The sequence below is a fragment of the Halichoerus grypus genome, chromosome 2 (assembly GCF_964656455.1).
Source record: "Halichoerus grypus chromosome 2, mHalGry1.hap1.1, whole genome shotgun sequence".
In the NCBI taxonomy this organism is placed as follows: Eukaryota; Metazoa; Chordata; class Mammalia; order Carnivora; family Phocidae; genus Halichoerus; species Halichoerus grypus.
Genome location: NC_135713.1, coordinates 116,730,715 through 116,754,337, shown reverse-complemented (window position 1 = coordinate 116,754,337; position 23,623 = coordinate 116,730,715). Strand labels below are relative to the sequence as shown.

Sequence of the window (23,623 nt, the reverse complement as noted above, 5' to 3'; positions counted from 1 at the left end):
AGGGATCCTGCAAGTGGTCAGCTCAGGGTGGAGACTGAGGCACACGTTCTGTGTCTCTTTTTCCTCTTGGGTTCAGTGGCATTCACTCTCCATAGCAGGTGAGGCTTATTTCCAGGCTAGCAGGGCAACTGGGCAAGCTCGGGGTCAGTGAGCCTCCCTGCAGGGGTGCTTGTCCTCCCCCTGACTGTTAGTAGACTCCCTCAGGGCCATCTCCCTGCACACTCCCAGCTGTCCTGCTCAAGTATCCTGTGTGAAAATGGATTCATGGCACTTGCACTGTAGAACTGGGAACTAGTCTTACTTGATGTACCTTTTTCTTGTTGTTTTTTTGGTTTTTGGTTTTTTTTCCTCCCTAAAAAAAGGAAAAGGTAGTATTTTTTAAAGTGAGTATTGATGGCATAATTTGTCGTAACTTACCATCTACCTAAGAGAAAAATCAGGATTCTGGGAAAAAGCCAGAATCTCTGTTACAGCTGAGATTTTCGCCAGATGAAGTTCTCCTTTGGGGTTAATCTTTCCGGATCCTTGGGTGAAAGGGTCCCTTTTTTGCCCAAAGGAGAAATCCAAAGCTGCTGCCTGATTTCAGGAAGTGGAAATTTTCTGGGGCTGCCTTCTTGACCTCCGTTGGGGTGGTGGCAGAGTTCCTGAGCAGGGCTGAGAGCATGTTGCCCAAGCGCTCCCCTTCAGGGCTGAGTGCCCCACTTTGGCCTAGGTTACACCTCCTGCCACCTGCTTGAGAGCCAGAAATACAGGGCAGCCAAGGCCCCCACCTAGCACTAGAGTGCCTCAGCTCTAGATTCGGGCCACCAAAGCACAAGTCCTGGCTCGACCACCTGCTTCTGTGTGAACTCCAGCAGTGACAACCTCTCTGTGCCTCAGTTCTGTCCTCTGTCACATAAAGATAAGAGGGTTGTGAGGGAGAATTGCAATGGTGCACATCATGTATTTAAGATAGTACTCAACACATTAAGCATTCAGTGTTATTATCATGATGATGATTGCCATCATTATGCCCATCTTAGAGCCTGATGTTCTGATAGTTCACGGTGATCCTTTTACATTCGTCCCTCCTATAAAGCAGGCCTGGCTCTTGGCTGGGCAGTAGGCACTGCACCTTGACCCTCTAAGTCCTGGCTGTCTTTAGCAGCCTCTAAGCCAGAGCAGAGATGGACTCCTGGGGACAGCCTTGAGTGCATTCCCATGTGAGGGGGCAGCCCCCTGTGTGCCCAGCCCCTGCATTCAGCATTGCAGAGGTAATAATCAGGCATGGGGAGACAGAATGGGGAATAGTTCACAGAGCACCTGGGGGATTCCTAGGTCATGCTTAGACCTTCTGAGCCCGCAGGGGCTGGGGTGAGCCTATAACTGTATGTGGCCTGCTGGGCGCATGTCCTCTTGTATGGTTCTCGAAGCCCCAAAAGCACTGTCCTTAGACCTTTGCTCCATTAACTCTCATTTGGGTGCTTTACGTATCCAAGTGCACAGCCAGCCAGCCCAGCTGCCTCTCCTGTCAGCAGCTGCAGCATTCAGGCCCTGGCAGAGCTGAGGTGACGTGGGTCCGTGGAAGGCTGTCCAGAGCCATGTCGCTAACAAGTGTGCCCTGCCCGAATAGGCCCATACGGTAGAGTCCTAGTGCAGCCATAACATGATGCAGCGTTCACAGCAGACAAACCTGCGTGGGCTGCATGCAGGCCTTCTGTGTCCTGCTCCGCCAGCAGGGGCGGGCCTTCTGCCTGGAGATGGGCAGGATTTGAGACATTCCCACATTTACAGGTGAATCCAGAATTTAAAGTCTGTCCTCTGAACCCCAGTTCACTGCTCCTGTGGGCAAGGGACTGTCATGTTCCTATCAGCTATTCACTGTGACTGCACAAAGGATCCCTGATCTTAGGGGCAAACTTGGTCTAAACTCTGAAAAGGTATGTGTATGTGTGTGTATCTTGTTTGTGACTCCTTTTTTTGAGTGCAGCCCTCAACTTTATTGAGATACCCACATACCATACAATTTACCCATTTAAAATGTACAATTCCGTGGTTTTTAGTATATTCAGAGTTGTGCAACCATCACTACTATCTAATTCCAGAATATCTTCATCACCCCTAAAAGAAACCCTGTACCCCTTAGCAGCCATCTCCATTTACCCCCAATCCTGCTCCATTCAGCATCTACTCTCTGTCATTATCAATTTGCCTGCTCTGGGTATTTCATATAAATGGAATTACACAGTATGTGGTCTTTGTGACTGGCTGCTTCCACGTAGCATAGTATTTTCAAGGTTCATCCCTGTTGGAGAGTGTATCAGGACTTCTTTCCTTTTTATTGCTGGGTAATCTTCCCATGTGTGGATATACCACATTTTATTTATCCACTCGTCAGCTGATGGCATTTTGATCATTTATACTTTTTGGCTATGAGGAACAATGCAGCTATAAACATGCATGTACAGATTTTTGTGAGGACCTGTGTTTCCAGGTCTCTCGGTGATAGACCTGGGCGAGGGCGGGGGGGACTACTGAATCCCACTGTAACTCAGTTAAACAGTTGAAGGAGCTGCCAGACTGTTCTACAGAGAGGTTGCTTCCTGTTGTCTTCCCACGTTTTTAAATCTCCTTTTTGAAGTAGCTAACCAAAGAGAAAGGAAAAGAAACCTAGGTGAGTTTTTAATGGCCAAGTCCTTTCCTTCCCTGCGGGGTGCTCTGCCTAGCAGGTCCTGGGACTGCATGCACCACACAACTTGGTCATCATCATAAATCCTATAATGATAAAGGAGAGCAGGAAAGAGGTTTGGTTAAATGAATCAGAGGCCTTATCCACGCCTTCCTGTGGTTTCTGGGAGTCATGGCAGAGTTCATTGACACCAGTTTGTTTTTAACCAGGAATGCCCTTTCAGATTCCCTGAAGAGCAAAAGGCAAAATGAAACCCCAAAGAAAACACCTCTCAGTGTTGACTGAACTGCAGTCAAAGAAGGGTCTGACAAAATGTGAATCCACTTTTTAAAGATTCATTTATTTATTTTAGAGAGAGAGAGAGAGTGCGCACGAGCGGGGGAGGGGGGCATAGGCAGAGAGAGAGATTCCCAAACCGACTCCTCACTGAGTGAGGAGCCACCTCCAGGCTTGATCCTGAGATTACGACCTGAGCCGAAACCAAAAGTCAAAGATGCTGAACCAACTGAGCCACCCAGGTGCCCCATGAATACACTTTTTGTGGTGATTCTTAGAAAATGCTACATATACCCCATTTCCCCCCTCCCATCACCTCCATTGGAGAAATCAGGCATTAGGGGAGAAAAAGCTGTTAGCACATTAGGCAGGGAGATCATTTTCCTTGTTCTGTCTCTTGCTAGTTTCTTTCTGGAGACACCAGGTAAGAGCTGTTTAAGTTGGATGCTCTCTGTAGCTGTCAGATTAAATCATCAGACCAAAAGGAAGAAATTTCTTAATGATAGGCTTAGAGAGTTTGTGTGTGTTGTCTTTTTCAGGATCAGGAAGAATGAATAAGGAAGAAGAAGAAGGAGGGGAACCTTGAGGGGAAACTCTGTTATTTCATAATGATTAATCTCTCCAAGCCTTCGGATTCCAGGGGCCTGTGCTGTGAATCTGGGGTGGCTGCTCAGTCAGCTTTTGGAATTTGTGCAGGGGAGAATGGATGTGCAATACTTGGAAATAACTCCACTGTCAGCCCTTGCCAGTCTACTAGGAAATAGCCCATTTCACCAGGAGCACCTCAGATAGTAACCGGAAAGAGAAATAACTTGTGTTCTCAGGAACATTAGTCATTTTATGGCAATGTGATTAGTGATACCTGGAAAATTCACATGGTAGTCACTAAAATTGGGTTCTTGGGATACTTCCATCAAGATTTGAGGTGGGCTGGATCCATTCATTCCCAGGGTATGGGGTATGGCATGAGTGCAAGACAAGGCTGCCCCGGCTTTCCTTTGCAGATAAAGAAAATCCTCCCAGGGAGCCACTGAGCCACTCCCACCAGTGGGGTTATGGGGGGAGGTCTTCGGAGTGGAGTCTTTTGGACTCCCCAGCCGTCTCTACTGCCAGATCCAAACACAAACCCAAGCCACCTCCATCTCTCACCCAGGTGTTTCCACCAGCTACCTACATGGTTGTCATGTCCACTCTTGTCCCCACAACGTATTCCCTGTGCAGCAGCCAGAGTAATGTTTGGAAATCACATCATGTTATTCTGCTTCACATACTCCTGGCCTCCTGTTCCTCCTAGAATTACTGATGAGTGCCTCCACCGACCAGCTCCTGCCCCCGGCCCCTCCCTCACTCGATACACTGCAGCCTCACGGGCCTTCCCTATGTTCTCAGCTAGGGTCAGCAAAGTATGACCTGTCAAATCCAGCTCACTGCCTGTTTTTGTAAATAAAGTTTTATTGGAACATAGCCACCCATGCCTCTTTGTCTGCATATTATCTGTAGAGCTACAATGGCACAATTGATAGAGACACACGTTTACGACCTGGCTCTTCGAGAAAAATTTGCAGACCACTATTGTGAAATCACACCAAGCTTTTTGCCACCTTAGGGCCTTTGCACTTGCCATTATCCACCGCCTGGCTAGCTCCTTTAGATCCTTTAGGTTTTAGCTTTTTGAGCTCCTCCCCATACCCGCATCCCTATCCCGGTCTCTCTCTCTTCCCTCATCACTACCTAAAATTATGTGCTTATTTATTAATATATTGCCCTGATCCGAGAGCAGAATCCTTCTGCTTGCTCTGTACTGTGTGCACGGCCCCCTAGCACAGTGTCTGACACAGGGTAGGTGCTTAATAAATGCTTGTTAAATGAGTGAATGTATTCGGCTACACAAGGGTCTGTGCCTCTTCCAGCCAGTACTTCTTCCCTTTGGAACAGTCAGCCTTTAGAGATCCTAGTCACATGCTTGCTCCTTGTCCACAGTGAGAGAAGGAAAAGAGAGAGTATGAGCTGTGTATACAGGGGTGTATGGAGTATATATGGATGGAACTGAGAGAAAGTGGTTGGCAGGAAGCACATCCATGTCAGCAGCTGCTTATATTAGATGCTTGCTGGGCTGGAGAGCTGCCTAGGCAACTCACTGAAACACTCTGTGTTTATATAGCACATTGGACATTGGTGCAATTCAGAAAGTTGGACATTGGCTCAGTTCAGCTCAACAAGTACTTAGGAGCATCGTTGACATTCAAAGCATTGGGCTAGGCAAAAGCGGTAGTGGTTAGACCACAGACTGTTTGGTCAGATGCCCTGGGTTCAGATCCACCTCCATCACCTGTCAGCTATGTAGTATTGGGCAAGATGCTTAATCCTCTGAGCCTCAGTTTCTCATCAGTAAAATGAGGATAATAGCAGAATCAACTCCAGAGTCATTCTGAAGATGAAAGGAGATAATGCAGGCAAAGCACTTAGCAAAAAAACCCACTACTTGGTATATACATACATATGTATATGTAAATTCTTAGTGTGCATATGTATCATTTTCTGGTTGAGTATAGGTGTAATTGTTTGGAAAAGGGCTTGGTCTCTGGAGTCAAACAAGCTGGGTTCAAATTCTAGTTCTACCATTGTGATCGGCATGAATTAATTGACCTTTCTGGGCCCTTAATTTTCTCATCTGTAAAGTACAGATAGGAAAATACAAGCTAGGATCTTTAGGATCAAATAAATTGATACATGTTTAAAGCTCTCAGCCCATTGGCTGCTTCCCAGTCCCTATCTAAGTATTAGCTTCTGTCATAATTCACCATGCAGAGTGGACTCATTAGGTGAGACAGTACAGACTAAAATGTCCTTAAAGGGGGCAGGGGGGAAGCAAAGCTTAATACATTTGGACAGTGTTAATAGCACCCACGAACAATGTGCAGAATGAGCATTCCAGGAGTTTGGAGAAAAGAGGGAACAGGTAGACCGGATTCCATGCCAGTATTTATGAAGGAAGTAGGGCTTCAGCTGAGCCATAAAGTGGGAGGACAGGAAACAGAAGCGGGGAGGACATCTGATGTTGCCTCCCTCCTCCATCAGTGAATGAGAATTTGCGTTGCCTTATTACCATGCTCACTACAGAGGCATTTGGGCACAGAAGAGTCATAACCCTTACCTTTCTTTGAATGAGTCAAAAAGATCCCTCAGCCTCACTCCTAGAGATTGTGTTTTAACCAGTACACCACAGGGTCCAGGACTCTGCAGTTTTAATAAGCGTCCAGGTGATGGGGATGACGTGGTCTGCTCCCATGCCTTAATGAACCCAGCTTAAAGACCCCAGTGAATCCGCAGTCTAACCTGAGGGCTGCATTGTCCCCTGCCATCTCCCGTGACATAGCTCTTGTTCTTCCATTGGAGGGCCTCCTTTATCCCCTCGCGTTCTTCCCTTACGCTGCAAATTCCATTTTTAATGTCTGTAGACGTTACCACCTCAGCACCTGAACTGTGTTTGAACAGCTGCCCAGGAAGGGAGAATGTCTGAAAGTGAGGGACTCCGTGTATCTGGTGGAGTAACAGTTCAACTAGGAGCTCTGCTGTAAAGTGGGAGGGGTCTTTTTTGTTTTTATTTTGTTTTGTTGGTTATTCTTTCTAGGCCTTTTATTTTGGGGAGTGAGTTTGTTTGTTTTGGTTTGGTTCTGAACATTTGAGGTTCCCCAAAGCTTGGGTGGGTATTGAGACCAGGCCCTTACCGGGAAAGAGCCTTGTTGACCAGTCCAAGTGACTGGTCAAATGATGTAGGGTCCCCTATTGGCTAGCCCAACTGTGTCCTGGCTCTCTGCTGAGTGCTTTCTCCATATTGGCCCCTGGAACTTCACAAGAACCCACTGACAGAGTGAGAGTTTTATTATAATCACTTTATAGGTGCAGAAAAAATTCAAGTGATCTTAACATCGTCAGCTGGATGGATGGTCAGAAGGCGGTGGTGTTTGAGTGCAAGTATCTGAGGGGTGGGTTGAGAGAGTTTCATCACTGGAGAGGCCAGGTTGCTTTTAAATTGTGTTGTGTTCTTCCGTGGCACTTCTCTTCCAGACTCCTTGTGTGGGCGTCATGAATCCGAAGTCCCCTTACTATTTTTGGTTTATTCATGAAGCCTAGTGATACAAAATTATGCAAGCATTTTGGAGGCCACCTAATAGATTTTGATCTTGTCTTTTCCTGAAGCTTTCAAGATTACATTGACATTGATCTTCTTTAAGCCTCGATGTGTGTCCTTTTGCTACTCCCCCATTGCTTCCTTTTGTTTCTGTTCTTGCTTCTTTCCCCACAAACTGAAACTAGAGTTACATAGTAGCAATGGGGGCGGAAATGCTCTTCTAAAACAAGCTCAGGAAGTCACTTAATTAGCCTAGGAAGGGAATAAGGGAAAATTGATTCTTTCTAAACAATCTCAGAAAATTGGAGTTTTCCTAATACGTTAAGAGCAAATACGTTGCCTTTCCCATTAAGAGTGATTTGTATATTCCCAGTTCACAAGCATGAATACCACCCCCCCCATTTCCAGATCCCATGATTCCTTCTCTCTTTCTTCCTGCTATTGAACTTTGCAGACTCAGCTGGATTTTGTATAATCTTTACAATATCACTGTAATTTCCATGAAGATGTATTGTGATAGCACAGAAATGAGTGTATATTTTTTGGATATTGAAAAACCAAGGAAATGGAGATTTTGAAAGTTGCAAGAGAGAGGGAAGAAGACATCTTTCAGTCTTGTATGTAGGAGGGAGGAAAATTCTAGAGAACAGCAAAGAAAACTAAGGGTATGGGTGGAACAGAGGGGGCTGTTCAAAGGCTATAGAATGTAAAAACAAAACAAAACAAAAACAAAAACAAAAAAACCACAGAGGGAGTTTGCAGGGAGATTGGAAGCAGAGGGTAAGGATTTAAAGGGAAGCAAAATGCATAATTAGATTAGTAAAATGCATGCTAGATATCTTTAAAGACTAGTTCTTAGCATTTTTTCACTGGCACTCCACTGGGTACAAAGGCAGTCCTGGGTAGGTAGATGGGTGCCATGGATGGATGGATAGATGGATGGATGGCTGGTTAGATAAATTTATGGATGGAGCACCATAACTGACTTCTAACCTAAAAAGTAGAAATCTGTCACCTCTTTCTGGTTTAAACCAGCAACTTCAGAAAGTCTGGGAAACTCCTAAAATTCTATGTAAAACTTTGAACGTCTTTGTTTCCTTTTGTGTTATAAAGAACATTCAGAGTCACCTTTATTGAAAAGCTTATGTCCCACAAAAAATTAAGAACCCCTGGTTTAACCAAGTCCTAGAAATGTGTACTATAACAAGCGATTGCACTCGTTTGTTCCCACACGAGTGTGCACACACATCCACCACCTGCCCTACTGTAACACCTTCTCTTCTCACACTCTCTCCCCTCTTGCTATACAGTGCATCCATCTCAGGAGCCTGGCTGGTTGGAGGGGACTCTCAACGGGAAGACTGGCCTCATACCTGAGAACTACGTGGAGTTCCTCTAACCGTGGGCCCCAGCAGACCTGCTGAGCTTTCCATGGTATCCATGACAACTGCTGATGCCAGTGTTGTAGGCCATTTCTCTTTGCCGCTGAGAAATGCGGGGTGATTGACTCTGTTACCACCTGCCAACACGGATGTTTCTGTGAACTCTGGTGTCACCCGTCCCCATGATCATGTCAGCTGGCATGTGGTGATACTGCAAGGAACAGAAGTAAATCAGCAGTGGAGGCCATTTGATTTTGATAACCGAGGGAAAGGCTTGCAAAGCCGTTCCTCTCATTTAGTGCCCTAAATAGGGAGCATTCATTTTGTTTCAGCAGTCATCCAAACCCCCAACCTTCCAAAAAAGGAAGTAAGAAAGATTTAAGTAGTCCTCAAGAGCATGCAGTGTAGCTAAGTCTAACAGGGCTGGGCATTGGCTCTGAGGCCCAGGCTGGGCCTGTTGCTTCTGTTTACAGTAGACACTCTCTCTACCCCACCTCTAAATACTTGAGACCCACAGTGCTACAGGCAGCTGGGTCTGTCTGTTTGCATGCAGGAGGGAGATGGTTTACGGCACTGTTTACATAAGATGCAATCTCTCGCCATCTCCAAGCAGCCTTGGCCAAGCATCAGCAGAATTCAGCTCAGTCCTCTCGTGCAAGGGAACACACACACCCCACGTTCCCCCTCCCAAGCTAGGAACTTCTCTGCCACCCAGGGCTGCCATCACCTCGTAACCACGGCAACCCAACCTACTCTGAAGCCAAACCAAAAAAATAACACTCTTTTTGCATGACATATTTTTTCTCCCTCCTTTTTGGTCATTTTTTGAATGATTTTCCAACAACCTGAAGCAGAAGATCAAGGGATTAGAGTGGTCTGCTTGGGGCTGACAGAATAGCGGCTGGGAACTCTTCCCTTTCTGATGAATTTCAGCAGCATCAGGATATATTTGGAGCAAACTCTAGTAACCTCTTGAGATTAAATTACATACAGGCTTAATACTTCTGTTCTTCCATGCAACTAGCATTTGCTTTCTAGGGGGCAATATGCTGCCTCCTCATGGGCGACATCCTCTCCCCCTTTTGACTTGTTCACTCGTGGTCTCCCATTCCGTGTCCCTTCCCCTGCCCTTGACTGCCTCTAGCCCCTCCCTGACCAGCCCCACTGGCAGTGCCCTGGGCTCCTGAGCACTGGTGCCCTGGCAGCTTTCAAGGATAATTCCCTGGCTAACCCTATGGCTTGTAGTTTTAAAGGACATATATGTTCACTGCCACTCAGAAAAAGGGAATTGTTTCTCAGGCTTTTGAGGCACAAGACGAATATTGTAAGCCATTTGATTCAGGAGAATACCAAAAGGTCGGGGCATGGAAGGTGGAATGGGTACCTTCTGAGAAAGAGAATTTCCTGGTCCAGAAGGGGCTGGGTCTTGTGGAAGACTGCCAGGGATAGGGAAGTTGGGTCTGGACATTTCACATTCACTTGGCCTTCAAAGGAACAGAGTTCCCAGTATCTTCCACATTCGAATGTCCTTGCAAGAGTGACTCTGGGCAGACAGACTCCAAACTGATGATGGACTGTCAAGCTCCCCAGGAGCCCCCTCGGGTTGGCAGCATCGCCCCAGAGTGTTTCCCGCTTCTGGAATTCCTCTTTAGGGAAGTTGAAAGAAGAAAAGAAAAACTTGAATTGTGTTGAATTACTGTATCTTTTACTTTTTTTTTTTTTTTTTGCAAAGATAAACTTGTAAATAGAGTGATTTGAAATATTATATGGCAAAGTTTTATATTTGATAATCTTTAAGCTAGTGGCTCCACACATTTAAGCTTTGATTGTTGAATAGGTGTGTGTAAGAGGCAGAGAGAGGAGGCAAGGCTGAAGAGAGTCAAGGTCATCCCCTCTCTGGCCTCGAGGAAGGAGGACACATTTCTACCCACTCTCTGCTGGCTCTCGTTGGTGGGCATGACACACTGAAGGCATTCGGTCGTCTTTATCCACATGTGTTTTTGAGCTTTTCTTGGGCTTTGAATTTGGAGAGAGAAAGCATTTTCAGGCAATGAATTTTTAAAAGAACGCTTGCTTGGTAGTAAGATGAAGCTCAGGATTCACATAGGTGGGGCCAGGAGTTAGATTTTTTTTTTTTTCCATTTTTCTTCTCAGGTGTATTTCTTGGTACCCCGATATGTCAGGACAGAAGGCGACGGGGTCGTCGCATGTTCCTTATATCTCACTCCTCTGCACACCTTCTGAGGTTGTACACATGAGGCCGAGCTATTTTGTAAATGTTGTGTGTGTGTCTAAGTTTTAGGAAAAACTGGCTTCTTAGGATCTTGGGTCCTCAATATGCTGCTGCTTTCCCTTTCCCTAAATATTTCCCTTCTTGTTCATCTCAAATTTCCTATAACCCCAAAATAAAAACTCCAAAGAGGGACGTAGGATGTAGGCTGTGCTGTTGTTACAGCTTTATAGATGATTTTAAATTTAAAGGAGTTTGTCATTGTGATTCAGTTCATCGGCTCAAGGATTACACAGCTATTATGGAAGAGCTCAACCAACAGCAAGCGACACACTACCACTACCAATTCAGGGAACGAGAACTAAGACTGGATAAGACCAAGATAGGACTCAGGAAAGCTATTCACTGAAAACCCAAGAAGAAGGAGAACACACCAACTGGCTACACTTACTCCCTGTAGACTTGGAACAGCTCAGGAACCTGTTCAGTGGAGCTTGAGGGGACAAGCATACTCTGTGCCACTGTGCTTTCTAAATGGCAAGAACTCCACATAATGGGTTTTTGTTGTTTTTTTAACACATTTGATGTTTGAAATTGTCACCTGCCTCACTGGACCCTTAACTAGAGCTAACGTGGAGGAGCAGAAAGCCCAGGCCCTGATTTGGGGAGCTCCTCCCTGAAGCATAGCTGTCGACACTTGGCCCCAGCTTGACCACTTGGAAGCCTGTCCCTCCCTCTTCAGTTGGCCCTGATTTGAAGCCGGAAGGAAATGGAAGTGCCGCCAATGTGAATTTGTAGGTAGACCCCTTCCCAGCTTCCCTGTGGTCATGCTGGGCCTGTGACAGATGGCTGCCCTGCTTCCTTTCCCCAGCCAGGCTCACCTCCTCCTCATTTGCTGCAGAACTGGAGATACCATTAAGAATATGAGCCAACAAATAGGAAAGGAATTTGACGACTAAAAGTCGGTTTTACCCTCTCTACCATCTATGCCCCCCACCCCTAATTCTGCTTGAATAGGGAACTTTAGGGCAGATTAGGAGAGTGAACAAGGTATCAGAATGGAGGACTATGGACTAAGATCCCTGAGCTTTCCCAGGAACCTTGTGTTTCTTTTCTAAGGCCCTGTGATCATGCACACAGAACCTGAATCTTTACTTGGGCATTATGATCCATCTCATTCCTCCTTCAGGTACTCGAAGAATTCCACAGCTACAGAATTCCATGCTGTGAAAGATAACTAGTTTCAAATCCCTGCCCCCCAAATCCCTTGCTCAGGACTGATGATATTCTCTTCCATTTTCAAAAATTGACGTATAGGGATGGACCCTGTGTGGCACAGCCTTCCTTAGTATCCTATAATTGGAGCCAGTTTCTCGCTTACTGTTTTAATATTTCTACGGCCAATATGTGTTTACCTCTGTCAGACCAAACTGTCTTTTTCAACGTAATTCTAGCTCATCCCCTTTTGCTGAGTGCTTTTTGGACAGAGATGCAAAGAGAAAGAAGCTAAGCAATCCAGCATTGGCAGATTGGCATTAGCAGGACAGAGCCATGCTAGTGACAAGACCATTTCAGGCGTTCCCAGGACTCCACGATTGTGTGTGCCGTGCCTGTAGCTCACAGGGAAGTCCTTCTACGAGCTGTGTCTCCTGACAACAGCAAGCCCAGTCACCCCAGAAGTTCTGTCTTGACTACAGAGACTACAAAAGCATCCATGGTTGAAGGGTGGGGAGACAGAAATAATCAGCTAAAGGTACTTTGATCCCCTATTCATGACTCTTTATTGGCACTTTTCATCCTCTGGCTTCTGCTTCCAAAAGCAAGTCTGGACCAATAGTTTTATAGACACAGGAGTCCCAGGTACAACAGTGGCCACCATGGCACTCACAGTTGCCCTAGTACAGAATGTTTTATGAGCCACCAAATTACCGCAGTAGGTAGCCAGCCTTGAAGAAATCAAATAGCTACCTGACTTTAAAAGGAATGTCCTAGGTATTCTATCTCCAGAGTTATCTGTCATCTCTGGCAAACCTGACAGTAATCAATTACCTAGACAACCCTGCCCCACATGTCTCTTAAGTCAACTGGGTGTCCTCTCACACACCCTTAGCTGGTGTTTAAAAAATTTATCTCGTGTTCAAATGTGTTTGGCAGCCTCGCTGATCGGCTGGGTGCTGAACCACTTCTCTGTAATTGTAGCATCGAAATGACAACAGCAGAGCAATGAACCTTGCACAATCCTACAGCATGCCTGAGACAAGACTCCAACAAGTAATAATTAGCTTTTTTCCTTGCGCCGCCTACAGTACTTGTCTAACTAAAGAACTTCCCAAAGCAGAGGGAGAGACCATACAGAGAATCCAGATGTCATTCAGAGCCACCAGCCCTTGCTGAAATGTGGTCTTCTGATGGAAGCGTTGTATTCTGGGGTGAAAAGGTTTGGATGTCAAGTAGCGCGAGGTGCAGAGAGAAAGAGAAATGTGAACCACCTTGAAGAACTTGGGATGTTTTTCCTAAGAGGGATAAATACAGTTCTTAACAGGGAAAAATCGGCCACAGAAAAAGTTCACAACTGATATTTTTACAAAAGCTTTTACAGGACTCTACAAGGTGGAAATGTCTTTCAAGATTTGGAATGCTATAGCGAGCAAAGGCTTGGCACAGTCCTAGACCCATATAAGAATAGCAGTTAATATTACATGAAAATTCTTTTGAGTGTAATCAGAACCAGAGTATTGATAATCAAAATGTCCAGTTTCCCTGGAGTGGTCCTGGAGAGGTCAAGACATTCTACACGCACCATTTCTACAAAGCTGTCCCAACAGACCCTACAAGCAACTACCTTGGGTGTCCAGGTGCCAGGATCACCCTGGTACCTGTGGAAAGAGGTTCATCTGAAGATTCTGAAGTGTCTGCGTGTTAGCGTGTGTTTGTGCATGTGTATGTAAAGCACACATCTGCATCTGTAAAGACACAGGTGCTCATGTAGAGACCCACAGAAGCTGGCAGTTGCTGAGCCTTTGCAGCCTTTAAGATTTAGAATTTGAGAATAAGAGAAACGAGAGGCTGTTGATTGGCAAAATGATCAAAGTTGTAAATTAAGTGCCATTTTAAAACTTCGTATTTATCAAATGGTTACTACAGCTGTATTCCTTATTAACTTATTAAAAGTCGTGTTGGAAAACAGATCAAACTCATAAACCTTTAGTAGCTAATACTAGGCTGGTGGTCACAAGCACTCTAAAAGACATTTTGTCCATATTTTGGAGAAGAAAATATTTGCATGTTTATCTCCTAATTTAGGCTACCTTTGAGTATACTGTAAAGTGCTATGTGATACATTATCAATAAAGTACTTAAAAATGGCACTTTAATTTTTTTAAACCATAAATTATGCACTGTTTTAAACTTCAGTATTGAATATTGACTGGTGTGTAGAATCCAACTCTGTAATTAAAAAGTAATTTGTGACTAGAATAGAACTTTTTTCCCCATTCTTAGTAAAATAGTCTTGCCATGATGAGGCTGTTTTTTAAAATGTGCTTTTGCGTCACTAAGCGTATCTATAAGGAAAATCCAGTTTCTGTTGAGTGGCCTCTGAAACTTGGCTTTGTTTCATTTGCTTGGTTTATGTGACAATCCTTACGAAACGAGTGGAAGTATGATTTTTGAATTAAATGACTTTTCCATTTGGTGGCACGTTTGTTTCTTGAGTTTCTGATAAAGTTTGGACAGGATGCCTATTTTCATATTTCTTCCAATAAGAGTATAAAGCCAGGCTCCCAGGCCCCTGTGGCGCACTAACAACCGCCCTGCTGACGCCTGACCTTCCTTTAGGAAAGCTCTAATGCTGGTGAACTTGAGGAGCCATGAAGCACGTCAACCAAGCCCCCCGAAGCCATATTCTACTTAATGTTTCTGACTATCTCCTGGAAGACATAATTGTGTTCATTCTTCCTGAATTCGACGTTCAAATCCACTCTTTTGTGGAAGTTCACGAACACCACGTGGGATAGTCCAAGAGCCACAACACAGACAGTCCCACCACACAGCTGGGTGTGTCCCCACAGGGTTGTACCTCATTTGTTTAGAACTTGTAACATGTCCCAGGCCAGCTCCTATTACCGCATCTTCTCACTCATCATGTCCCTTCCAGACACATTCAGAGCTGCAGCCCGGGGCTCCCAGCTTCTGTAGTGAGCAAGGGGGCTCAGAAGGAGAGAGCCGGGGGAGACTCTGGCGGACGAGGGGAGAGTGGGGCTCCCTTGGTGCCTGGTTTTGAGGGGGTGCCCACTTGAGTGTGTGGGTCACACATGAGCCACTCACACTATGCTCATTTGTCACTTAAGAAGGCACCGGCTTGCAGCTCTTGTGCCATCACCGAGATTATGCTGCCCTGGAAAATTTTCCAAACATCTGAAGCCTCCTACCTGCACGAGGTCACCCGGCACCTAGGGGAGACCTTCTGAGTTGGACACAGCTGTATCCGCTGTCCATCGTGGGAGCACGAGATCTATGGTATGTATTTGTGTGTTATCTTTGTCCCTGGCCATTCCAGTAGACTTGGCAATCACTTCACCTTTTGTGTCTTTTTAATAGAAGAGATTTCATTTTCATTTTGATTTTAGTAGCCACTCAGCAGAGCTCAAATTGCATCACGCCTTGTGGTTGGTTTGGTGTTCTTCACTTGTTAGCTCTGGCTGCGTGATTGGTTAAAAGAGCACCGTGGTTAGAAATGGGCTGGATTGACACTTGAAATTAGGTAAATGAAGGATTTTCTTAGACCCCAAACATGTTTGCTGTCTCGGGAATTAAATCAGGGCTTTAATTCCTTCTTAGTTCTTTCGGTCTCTGCTCAGATACCACACATCTCTCCTACCCAAATGTGTCAATGTCACTGGCTTGCCCTGCTTTTAATAACCTAAACGAAGCTGCAACTAATTAACTAGGCTGGGTTAGGCAGAATTGTCAGAGTTCCGCCAGCATGGCAGCCAAGGGAGCCTCTAACCAATGCAGTAAGTGCTTGGTGGTAGGTGCGTGAGGCTCCTGCATGGGAGGGTGCAAATAATCGTCTGCAGGGAGGGGCGTTCCAACCAGGGCCACATCCTTCACAGTGGCACCCTGCACACCCATGCATCATCGGACAGTGGGGACCAAAGCAGGAAGGTTTTAATTTGAGATGATCAGAAACCACGGCGCACTGCACTCAGCAACAGCGGTCACTCTGTGCATCTCATCTCCTGTAATTCACCCCATGAGGCGGGCCCCAGCCTCTGTTTGCTAAAACCCAAGTAGCTAATAAGGCTTCTCAAGGCCAACCAGCAAATTAATCAAGACTTGAATTCATTTGGGGCTTTAGGTACCCAAATCACATCTTACCCTCCAAGTCTTGAGCCTACCATTAAATTAAAATTTTTTGTTCTGACACCATGGTTCTATGTCCTTTTTGCAGTTTTTCTGATAAGTTATCAGAAAGATGTTTTTTAAATGAACTTTTAACTGCCTTTTCTGAACCCCTCTCGGTGAAGCAGCTTACCTCGCCTGTGTTAAATGCAATGAAGTAATGACAGTAAAGGGTCGCCCCTCTTTTCCTACCTTTTCTCCTGTCACACCATTTTGCCCCTTCATATGTCTTTCTATCTGTCAATTCATTTTTCTATCATAAAATGTTTGGTGTCATCTTCTTTTTAATTGACAGCTCCATAAGGACAGAGACCAGGTTTTGCTCACCCATGTCTGCCCAGCCCCCAGCCCACGGCCTGGCCCAGCATGTGTCCAGTAGCCGCTGGGTGGGCTGACCGAGTGACTGAAAGCGGAAGAGCGTTGCTTTGCCCTGTAGTTCCTCCTTCCTGTTGGATTCAACAGTTCTTGTTGAAAGAAAGAAATTGGGTGTCCTTAGTCTTGGGTTCTTGAACACAAGGTGACTTTGTGACCTCTGGCAAACTCCTCCGTTCGCTCACTTCCTGGGATTTCGGCTCGTTGGAGGGGGACTTCCCACCCTCCATCCAGGCACACACAGCCACATTCTTTCCCATCCCACTCCCTAGTGCTCAGTGCAAGAAGCCATCTGGTTGACCAGCTGACCGAGAACCAAAGACCCTTCACTGTCATCTGAATTGCTTATGGGTAGTTTTATGAACTTCATACCAGGCTCAGGGCCTGCCTTTAAGCAAAGCCACATCAGAATCACCCCCAAAATAAAAAGTATTCTTTTTTGAAGACCCTTCCAGGAAATTCCACACTGTCCCGTGGGAATTTGGTCTGGCATCTAACACTCTCACTAAGGGAATTCTTTGTGTCTAACCGAAGTTTCCCATGATGCAGCTTATGTCCATTTCCTTTCTGTTTTTCCTTAGAGTGGAGAACAGCTAGCCTCATTTTTTCAGAGAAATCACCCTCCATTTTTGTGCTTCCATCCAGCAAACACTTCTTGACCATCTCTATGTACCAGGAGCTCCTATGACCGGGACTTATAAGACATGATCTCTGTCCTCAGGGAACTCACAGTTGACCTCCACGACAGGCAAGTGTATGAGAAGCCACATGTGCCCTGTGATATGTCTACATGTTGTGCAGCAGGTAGTTCTCGGGCTCCGAGAAAGAAGGGCCTTTCTGTTTGGGAGGCAGGCTTCACAGAAGTGACATTGGAAAGGGATCTCAAAAGGTGGAGAGGAGTTTGGCACCTAGACCATTGGAGAAGTGTCGCAGGTTCTAGGACAGCAAGGACCGAGGCATGAAAGGGAGAGGGAGATGGAGGTGAGTTGGATGTGATTGGACACGAGGAGACAGGAGCTTCCTGGAAAACTGTATGCTTCGCTGGTCACCCTTACCTACTCCCCACGTTGACCTCTAGGCTTCTGTTTTCCCCCGATGACCAACAATATCAGCTAACATGGATTACAGTCTTACTAGGCAGGAGACACTGTTATAAATGCATTAACTCACCAAATCCTCAAAACTCATGAATGAAGTATTATAATTACCCCCATTTTATAGATGAGGAAACAAGATCGGGGAGCTAGGAAGTGGTGAAACTTAAATTTTAGGATAGGTCTGTCTGCTTCTAGAGCCCATATGCTCTTAATTTTTTAAAAATTTCTTTATAGGTATACACACATGATCTTATATAAATTTGTAAGCATTTTTTAATCGCGAGGAAGTTTTTCCTTCTGCTTTTGACTTGGTTCTTCCACCCCCCACCTAAACATCTTCAAAACTGACATCAACAACCTCATTATGTCCTTTTCAGCAGTGAGCCCTTCAAAAAGGGCTCTGGCAAGCAGTATCCCGCAAACACTTAGCTTTAGTTCCCTATTGGCCAGAATAAGAGCAGAATATGTTTTGATTAAAAACTTTTCTCCTAGGAGCCCTGTGCTCACTCATTTTGGGTGAATAGTTTCCCCATTTCTGGAGCTCTCTGCAGACACTCCCGGTTGTCTGGGCAGCCCCATGGACTCCAGCTGCAATCTTTGGCTGGTCCCAGCATCCTTAAGGACACTGCAAGGAGGCAGCCCCTGTGGAAGACCCAGCCATGTTTTGTTGGCTGGAAATATGCGCACATTTTTTAAAATTTAACAATTTGAAAACAGTCCCTCTCCCCACCCTGATCCAGCTGTCGACGACAGACCTTCAGGCTCTTATGGGATTGCCAGGGAAATCCCATGAGCATGTGTCTTTTTGTGGGAGAGCCAGTGTTTCCAGCGTGATCTGCGAATGCTTAAAAATAGAGAATCTTGGCATTTTAATCCCCTCTTGAACTTAGTGAGATTTGAAAAAAGTCAGAGCTAGAGGAGACAGCAAGAGAAGTCAAGGCAGACAGTGGTGAGTACTTGTGGGACTTCCTCTAAGGCAGAATGGGACTCACCCAGGTCTCCTGCAGTGAGGGGCGTAGAGCTGTTGCGTGTCAAGATGACTGACAAAGTAAGTCTCATTTGTGGAGCAGTTCCATTATACTAACTGCTTTCACATGCATCATCTTATTAATCCTCACATCAACCCTGTGAAATAGGTCCTGTTGTTACCCTTTTCTGTAGATGAGGAAGCCAAGTATTAGACTGAGTAACTTGTTCGGAGTCACTAAGCTAATAAGTAACAGAGCAGACACCGAACCCCAGCAGACTGATACCACAGCTTACCCTCAACTCCCACACTGTCTCCAGTTGAGAAGGTGTTGGAAGCTCCAGCCCTTGAATGCCCTTTACTTCCCTCGTCCCGAAGGAGTATTTGTTGTTTTTGCTCTTTGGCGTCCAGTACCCCTTCTGGCAACGGCACCTCAGTTTTCATTTGGGGCCCATGGGTTTAGGTTCCGTGGGTTTGGGTGGCCGGGCATCAACCCTTGATCCAGTGGTGAACCAGTGGTGCTGTTCTGGCCTATGAGATCATCAGATCCACCCAGCCACAGTGATTGGTTGGTTAAGGAATGGGCACGGGGCCTAGTTAAATCCACAGTGCCGGGACTTTGTCCTGGGGCAAGGTATACAGGTCACAGCAGGGTCACACAGATATTCTTCATATCAGGGAAGCGTAGTAAGTACCATTCCCCCGACCCTCAAATGACTTCTTAATATGAATTCTGTCTGCCACTTGTCTTTATTTAAGGGCCCTCATACTTTATGTTAAGTATGTATATTGAGATTTTAGTAGTGTACCTCTTAGGAAAGTCACTTCAGAGAACAAGCAGAAGATCTGAAATACCAATTGCAATATGAAATGGGCAAACACTGCCCTAATTGGACCAATCCTGGAATGAGTTCACCTTGATGCCTGAACTCAGCAAGTGTAGTTTCTTTTTAAAATTCCAGCATTTGTTCTCTCTTCTGGACCGGAAGTAGCCATGACTGGACCTCATGAGAACAGGGAGGAATTGTGTCATTTGGAGCCCTCTGACAATACTTTTCCAACCCCAGCTGATTCAAGTCGTTACTTGATGATTTGGCCCATCCCAGTGGTGCATTAGTGTTGAGACATTTTATCCTGGGATTCTCATGAAGGACCCCCCAAGTCAGTTGCAGTTTAAAAAATGGCAATAAATCATGCTTAATCATGATATGGAATTGGATGGCATAAAGTACTCCTCAGTTCACACACCCTGGGGGCCGCACCCAGACCTGTTCAACCATCCCATGAATGTGAGTCTGAGAAACTCCAGTGTCACTGAGTTCAGACCTTCAACTTCGTTTGGGGTGGGACTACATAGTTGGAGGCCCTGAAAGGGGGTGGGTGTATCTAATCAGACTCAGATACCTTGCTGCTGCTCTTTCTCCATGACGTGCTCACAGTTTTCTTGTCTCAGGGACTTCCAGATAAAGTGATTACAAATCTTACAGGAAAAACCTTCACAGGCAAGGAGGCCACTCCTGGCCCACAAAAGATAAGGTTTTCACTTTTGGATAACACTTGAAAATTTTCAAGGTTGTTTTCCTCCTGCAGATTTTGACCATGGCACACCCCTGATCAAAAAACCTTCAGAAGCTCTCGTGGCCTGAAAAAAAAAAAAAAAAAAGGCATCACGGCATTAAGGGTGTTTCCCAGTATGGTCCCAGCATCTTTTCTCTTATGTTCCTTTATGCATTTCATGCCCCAGAGGCACCAACTCTTCATCACCTACTATGTCCACATCCAGGTGCTAGGGTACTGTTTCCTTGTGCCTCTGAGGTTAACTCGGGCTCAGATGCTCTTTACTTTTCCCACCCCAAGAGAAATAGCTGTTGATTTTGCCTGTTGGGCAGCCGTTACTCCTTATTCTGATAACAGCACCTCATTTTTTGTCTGGGGAGCCGCCCCTCCCCTACTTTCAGGTCCCATGGGTTTGGGGGACTTGGCATCATTCCTGCATCCAGTGGTGAAACTGTGACCCTGGCTGGGCCTGGAACATCATCAAATCCACCCTGCCCATATGATTGGTTGATTGAGAAATGAGCCAGGACCTTACTAAGTCCAAGAAGAACCAATTTCTGGATTTCTTAGACTGCTGTGATAAGGGACTCTCTTTCTACATCTGAAGCCATGAAGACTGCTGGCAGCCATCTTGTCTCCTTACAGGGAGAGCCTGACTCCCAACTGGGAAGCCCAAATATGCTGCCAAGAACGACACAGAAGAGCAACACTCCATGTCATGGGTCCAGATGCACCTGAGCTTTTCTGTTACATAAGCCAATAAATTCTCATTGTGCTCACAACAGTTTGGGTTTCATTCGTTCACTTACAACTGAAGTCTTGAGCTCTAGATAAAGCTTCAGAGTGATTTCTGTGCAGTCCTCTCTCCCCCTTGATTGTTGGATCCTTTGCCAGGAAGAAAGAGCACTGGACTTGGAGTCAGAAGACCTGACATTAAGTCTGGTTCTGCTGTTTCCCAGCTGTGGGACCTTGAGGTAATCCTTATCCTCTCTGAGTAACAGTTTCCTCATCTTTAAAATGGGTCTAAGAATGCATACCCTCTAGGGCTGTTTCCATTAAATGAAATGACACTTATTAATGAACTTTATAAAATTCACTGTCCTCAGAAATCATCTAGATGTTTGTTACATGGTTTCATAGCCATTACTGCATTTGGCCTACCTGTCCTTGGACGGCATCTTCTGGTCCTGGGGTTCTGCCCGTCACCCCTGTGAAGGACATGTGTTTAATGGGTCATGTGTTTCTCCCCACTTGCTTCTTCAGCCATGGCCATAAGAATCACACATGGGTAGACACCTAAGTCCAAGATTGTCATAATGCAGTGTCCTATGACTCAGGTAGCGTGGCTTAATCCCATGATGTAGGCCAATCAGATGTTTGCTCCTGTGAATTTGACTTCCAAGGGAAGTTGCCCTTATTGATGAGTGTACAAGATGAGACATCCTGATGTCGAGCTGTGACCTGTGGCCACGTTGTGTTGGGTGCACATTTAAAGACACAAGGAGGCCTGTCTTTAGAGGGAGAAGATAAGTGTAAAGAGAAAAGGCCAAATGGAACCAAGAAAGAGAGAAAGGCTGCCTCAACCTTGAATAGCTTTTTAGATTCCTGGAGTGCCTCGATGGACATTATGCCCTGTTATAGAATCCGAAACCATCCTGCCATCCTTACAATTAACGCATCGTGGTGTTTAGAGTAGTTTGAGTAGTTTCTGCTCCTGGCAGCCAGAAGAGCCCTCCTTAGAACCATGATGGGTCCCGACAGCAATGGGGAAAACCAGAGGTTCTGTCAGCTAAACGAATGGCCCTATGTCATGTCGTGATATGGAGTTTGTAGCCTTTGGGCTTGTACTCATTCTGGAGCTCTTGGACTAGGGAACCTGTCGTGAGATTTCTTCACACCAGGAGAGAGGGTGATATGTATATGTCTTGCCCATCTCCCATTCTAGCTGGGGTTAGGAAGGATGGGTTTAGAACCTGGCATGAGCTGGGCTGACCACTAATTCCACAGGCAAACTTAGGCTCTTCTTATCGTTCACATTACCCATTGCTCATAAAACACACACATGAAGCACTGATGTTGCAGAGAGAGCCCAAAAGAAACTGCTATTTTCTACCTCCTCTGCCCACTGGATGTTCTTTCCATCAGTGTTACCTGCAGTGGTTTTCTATTCAAGACAAACCTGAGTGCACCGTGAGGTCTGTGAAGAATCTCGAGCCCTCTGCCGTGTTGCTGTTCTCAGATGCTAGGGAGCAGCTGTGGGGACAGGGATTTCCTCTCCTCAGAGGTCTGGACTGACCGTCCAGTACTGCCTCATCCATCCTCTCTGTCATCCTTGTCGAGCCCCTCCCTGCCCAAGCACCCACTCAAGCTGATGAGATCTTACGCTCAGGATTGTCACTTGATGGAGCCGGCTCATCCCAGCTCAGAAAAGCAATTGTTAGATACACGAGAATCCTGTGAGTTGGTTGTTAAACTGCTGGCAGCTGGAAATCGGCCGTGGTGGGAGCCCTCACACCATGGAAATCACCAAAGGCTACAAATCAGCCCGTCCCCTAAAAAGCTCATTGTGAAACCCTCCCCAGCGCTCTACCGCTTGGTCTCCTGGGGCTGACAGGATCGGCGACATCTGTACTTGGCTCTGTCTGCCTAGACCAGTTTCAGCCTGAGTGGGGGTGGCGGGCATAGGGCTAGAGAGAAGCTATGCATACCCCATTTGGAGTTAAGTCAGTAACTTCACAGTGATCTTGGTTTGGGGATAAAATAACATTTCCTAACTGCAGGCAGTACTTTGTGAATCAACAGCTGTTTTTTGTTTATTTGCACTGGTTTTAACCAGAGCCTAGTAAAGGGGTTGGTTCCCCACCCCCCTCAAAGACGTTTCTCAGAAGTTGGCTCAGGGCTGCCAGGAACTATGTACGGATACCATACATCAGAATACTTGGGGGATGATGCATTCCTTCTGGGGCTCACTTCCTACAGGAGGGAGACAGGAGCCTGCCCAAGGCTCGCTTGTGACTGGCAAATCCCACTTCCTGTGGTGACTGCTGAGGGCAAGAGGTGGGGCAAAGGTCAAGGGGCCCTGAGGCTGACATTGCTGGTCTGAAGACAGCATTGTTGTGAGCCCACAGGAACCAAGCTTGGTCAGAGGCCTTCACACATCCCTTCCCACTTCAGTGAGCATCAGGGACCTCTGGGAAGTTTGTCAAATCCAAGGGATTCTGATTTGAGGAGTCTAGGAGGAGGCTCCAGACTCTGCGTTTCTAATGGGCACCTGTACCATGGTTAACACAAGCAGAGTAATGGGAAAATCCATATACGATAAATTAGAGGGTGACTGTATAATGACAGATCTCACCAAAGTTTTCCTTTCAATGCTAGAATGAATGCATTCCCTTTAAGAGGTTACATTTTCAGTCATTTAATTGCCATAAAGCTACTCCAAGAACACCAAGGATTCTGGCAAGATCTAAACCTCCACAACTTCCCAGCTTTGGTGCTGGTTAGAATCAGGGTAGCTTTTAGCTGAAGCAAAAACTGTT

The 23,623-nt window shown here is 45.9% G+C and overlaps 1 protein-coding gene across 10 annotated transcripts in view; it reads left to right on the top strand.

Annotated features, from left to right (window-relative positions):
- Positions 1–20,866, top strand: part of ARHGAP26 (Rho GTPase activating protein 26) — a 431,053-nt gene extending 410,187 nt beyond the window's left edge. For 5 of the 10 annotated variants that reach the window (XM_078067363.1, XM_078067362.1, XM_078067364.1 and 2 more), the window contains one exon: positions 8,387–14,382. In XM_078067363.1, the coding sequence (XP_077923489.1) occupies positions 8,387–8,475 (89 nt within the window). In that variant the 3' untranslated portion in view covers positions 8,476–14,382. Of the gene's footprint in view, positions 1–1,773; positions 1,920–3,483; positions 4,409–8,386; positions 14,383–15,037; positions 15,207–17,044 lie in introns of those variants that run through there. The other 5 variants (XR_013445821.1, XR_013445820.1, XR_013445819.1 and 2 more) reach the window with 4 other exon arrangements.
- Positions 20,867–23,623: the final 2,757 nt, after the last annotated feature.